At 48.9% G+C, this 3,750-nt stretch overlaps 1 protein-coding gene across 1 annotated transcript; it reads right to left on the bottom strand.

Annotated features, from left to right (window-relative positions):
* Window positions 1-317: 317 nt before the first annotated feature.
* irf2bp2b (interferon regulatory factor 2 binding protein 2b) lies at window positions 318-3,427 on the bottom strand. The gene is made up of 2 exons (XM_010902197.5): window positions 1,930-3,427; window positions 318-1,569 (listed from the first exon to the last, which is right to left on the bottom strand). Exons 1-2 carry the CDS (start codon window positions 2,717-2,719, stop codon window positions 830-832), a joined length of 1,530 nt encoding a protein of 509 aa, XP_010900499.3. The 5' UTR covers window positions 2,720-3,427; the 3' UTR covers window positions 318-829.
* Window positions 3,428-3,750: the final 323 nt, after the last annotated feature.

Raw genomic sequence — 3,750 nt, forward strand, 5'->3', positions numbered from 1 at the left:
ACTGCCAAGATTCACTTAAATTAAAAGTGTTACCAATTACAAGTATTAAACCCATCTTACCAAGTATTGTTTTTATGCTGGCATGTTCAACAGTATGTTTACCACTGTAGGAAGAATCTTCCCTCAACCCCCCCCCCCCCCCCCCCCCCCACTCCTCTCGATTTGCTTTCCCTCTGCACTTGTCCCTGGGTTCCATTTTGTTCTGGTAGAAGGTATTGCATCACCGCCCATGAGTGAATCATAATCAGGACATGACTCTCACTCCCAATGCCTTTGCTAATTACTGATTGTGGGAAAATAAGCAAACCAGACACTAGTTATTATTACAAGGTCAGAAATTGTATTTGGCAAGTTTTTTTAAACAAGTGCATACAAGTACAGCTAGAAGCATTTCTGTTTTGCCAAGTGCTCGTCGAGTCGTATTAGTAAGTCACATTCTATGCTTAACAGGGACTGCCACCAGACCTAAAAGTACATCGATAGGACATTGAAAAACGGGGAGGGGGGGGGGGGTAGTCTGTTATGTTGAGTACATACATACCTTTATCTTCAAAAAAAATATAGAAACATAATGTATTGAAAAACAAAATAAACAAAAAAAAAACGTTTACAGCCATTTTTTACGAAGTATACAACTTCCTTTGTGTCCAATATGTACATGTCCGTCGATTTCTTTTGGATGGTATGCATGGTGTGATGGTTTATATTAATTAGTCATGGGACGCTTGTTGTTTTTTGTTTGTTGGCTGGTTTGTTATTGTTGTTGTGGCGGTGGTTTAAAAAGAAAGGGGCGGGGGGAGGGGGGGCGCTGGTAAAATAAAATAAAAAATCAAGGGTCTCTCTCCTTTTTTACTTTCACGTCCCCTGCCAAGATGGTGGCTATTTCACCCTGCATGAAGGCCCACGGTACGTTGGAGCCCACCAATGGGCATTTCTCTCCGCTGGGGCAATACACTTCTCCTGTGGCCCCCTGCTGTTTGATACTTTCCCGGGAGCAGGGGAAGCAGAACTTGTGCGAGGGCACCGACGGGCACTGGACAAAGTGTGTGTCCTCCAGTCGCTCGTGGCACAGGGTGCAGCAAAGGGGCACGCTGCCCGGCACAGACGAGTCCGGAATGCTCTGTGGCGGTGCGCCGTGTAGGTCCATGCTCTGCGCGTGGGCCGTGGCCACGACCTCCCTCTGCGTCAGCCGCCGCTGGCCTGCCGAGGACGGGGACAGGGGGCTCCCGCTGTTGCGTCGCCCCGCCGCCGTGGTGGAGTGCACCTGGTTGCCGTCCTTGGGCGAGCCTGTGTTACCGGCGTTGTCCGCAGCAAGGATGAGCGCCGCCATTGGCGACTGGCCATTTTGGGCCGTGGCTGCCTCAGGCGGTGTGGTGCGACTGTGGGGGGAGATGGTGGAGGGCGGTGCCGCAGAGAAGCCGGGGAGGGAGGCCGGGGGCATCTTGAGGACCTCGGAGGGCGACGTCAGCCAAGGCTGGCCCTCCCCACCGTTCATCTTGGGGGCTGAGCCTTCGCCATCAGGCTCAGGGGAGGCCTTCCTCTTCATACTCCGGGGGTGTTTGCCTCGTTCTGTTGGAGAAGGCAGTGGGGGGGGGGGGGGGGGTCATGGTTAGCAAAGCACCACTACAGGGCCAGTCCCTGTGCATGAAAGATGAATGAACATCAAGATTTCCTATCAGTCTTGTTTGTTGTTATTTTGAAATGTCATAAAGTGACTGAAAGTGTACAGAGGAATAACAAGTAGCCTAGTCTATAGTTTGATAGGCTAGCGTAAATGTAAACAAGCATAACCAACCGTTCAGCTGAAAACTCACGTCAATATAAAAATAGCTGACTAAGGTTTTCAACACAGCCATTTCCTGTTTTCATATTCTAAATTAATGCATTCCTGTGAGTATGGTTGTGATGGTGCGGGGAGCACATTCTTACCTGGTTTTGAGGAAGTTGCACTTGTCTCATATCCCATACCGCGCTGCATCGCCGCATGGTCTTTCTTGAACCTGTTGTCGAATGGGTGAAGAGCCATCAAATCCCTCACTGTTTTGCTCCCTTTTCCCATCCATTCCTCCGCCCGCTTGTGGCTCTCCGACATGTCCGACATGCTATCCGGTCTGTGCTTGTCTTTCATATCCTCCCCACGCTTGCCGTGCTCGCCTTGACCAGGCGCATTCAACGCACCAGGCATACCCATTGGAGCGGGCCGACCATTGAGCGCGTGTACAGGACCCATGCTACCGTTAACCAAAGGCACCAAATTGGGAGGAACCGTGCTAGTCCTGCGCGGGTTGGGGCTCTGGCGGTTCAGCTCCGGTGGGTCGTCTGGTTTTGGAAATCCATTTGGCACAGGGATGCCGTTAGCTTGCCTCCCGGGTTGATACTCCGGTCCCAGCCTTGGTGGCCGGTCGGAGAGGGGATAACGATCCAGGGGCTGGGGTGGACGCGAGCCGGGGTCTCCAGCCGAATGGTTGTGGGACTGAATTTCCTTTCCGGAGTGGTGAGGTTTGCCTGGCCCCGGAGATCTCCCGTCTTGGAAGCCATGGGCCCTCTTCAGCTGTCGGGCAGTCTCAATTACAAACTCAATCCGGTCTGCTCCCTCATAGTTGACACATCCCCTGCAAACGGGTTCGGTAAAATCCCAGATCATCGCCCATGGCATGCGGGGCAAGTCACACAAATAACAGGACTGCCTCCTCGAAGCAGCAACCGCCGCAGACGACATCGTTTTCGAAAAAGTGGATACCAAATTCTCCAAATGTCCGTGCGTTTCGATTTATTCTGTAGAAAAAAGGCGTTGAAAATATTTGTTGTATTTTCCCTGTAGCCAAGCAGCCTGAAAACAGCCAAGTTACACTGAGAAGTTCATTGCAGTTGTGTACTTTACTACCGCGCGCCTCTGTCTATCTCGCGCTACAACTCACAGCTCGAGCTCAATGTAGAGCGGTGACGTCACCGACGACACACCACTAGTGGTTCCAGCAGCTCCAATTCTATTTACTTGATTCTTCGAAAACCCCTCCAGCGCATGCTCACCCTTTCTCTTTATCTGTACACGGATATAGCCACTTGTGCAAGGAGAGAAACTGACAGCAAGCCCTAAAGAGAAACTGGTTTGACGCTTTTGATCCTTTATGCTAAAATATCTTATTTCATGAGAAGGCCCAAGGGTGTTTACATTGTTAAAAATAATAATGAAATATGCTACTCAATACCGAAAATCCAAATAATTCAACATAACATACAGCATTATTAGAACGCAATCTATGCTGTTTTCTTTATTATAAGCTTGGTTGTAGATTACTAAAAACAGTCTCCTAAATTCTCTCTCTCGACACTATGAGAAATGCAGTTATATGAAACCAAGTGCCGACGCGTCACCTACTATCAAATAAACCATTCCCTTTACGTAGCATCCTGTACAGTATATGCATACTCTCTCTGACTGGCACTAGAACCCTATTTCGCAAATTCTCATTCCAGTCACATTGCCAGCACCACGTCATGAGGCGGTTAGCTTTCACCCAATCATACAATTCGACTCTGTTACTACGGCAGATTTTACCCTTCTTCCTCCTTCGTCCTTTTAAAATGGGATAGCCCTTTTCCAAGTCGTAGTTTACAAATGCACCAATGCACACTGCGTTTTGGACATAAGTCGTTTTTAGAATGCATATTTTTTTTCAGAATGCAATGTTTCTAATTTAAGTAATTTGTTTCCTAATAGACAACTCTGTCGTCATTGACACTGTTAAG

The sequence above is a fragment of the Esox lucius genome, chromosome 9, assembly GCF_011004845.1.
Source record: "Esox lucius isolate fEsoLuc1 chromosome 9, fEsoLuc1.pri, whole genome shotgun sequence".
Lineage (NCBI taxonomy): Eukaryota > Metazoa > Chordata > Actinopteri > Esociformes > Esocidae > Esox > Esox lucius.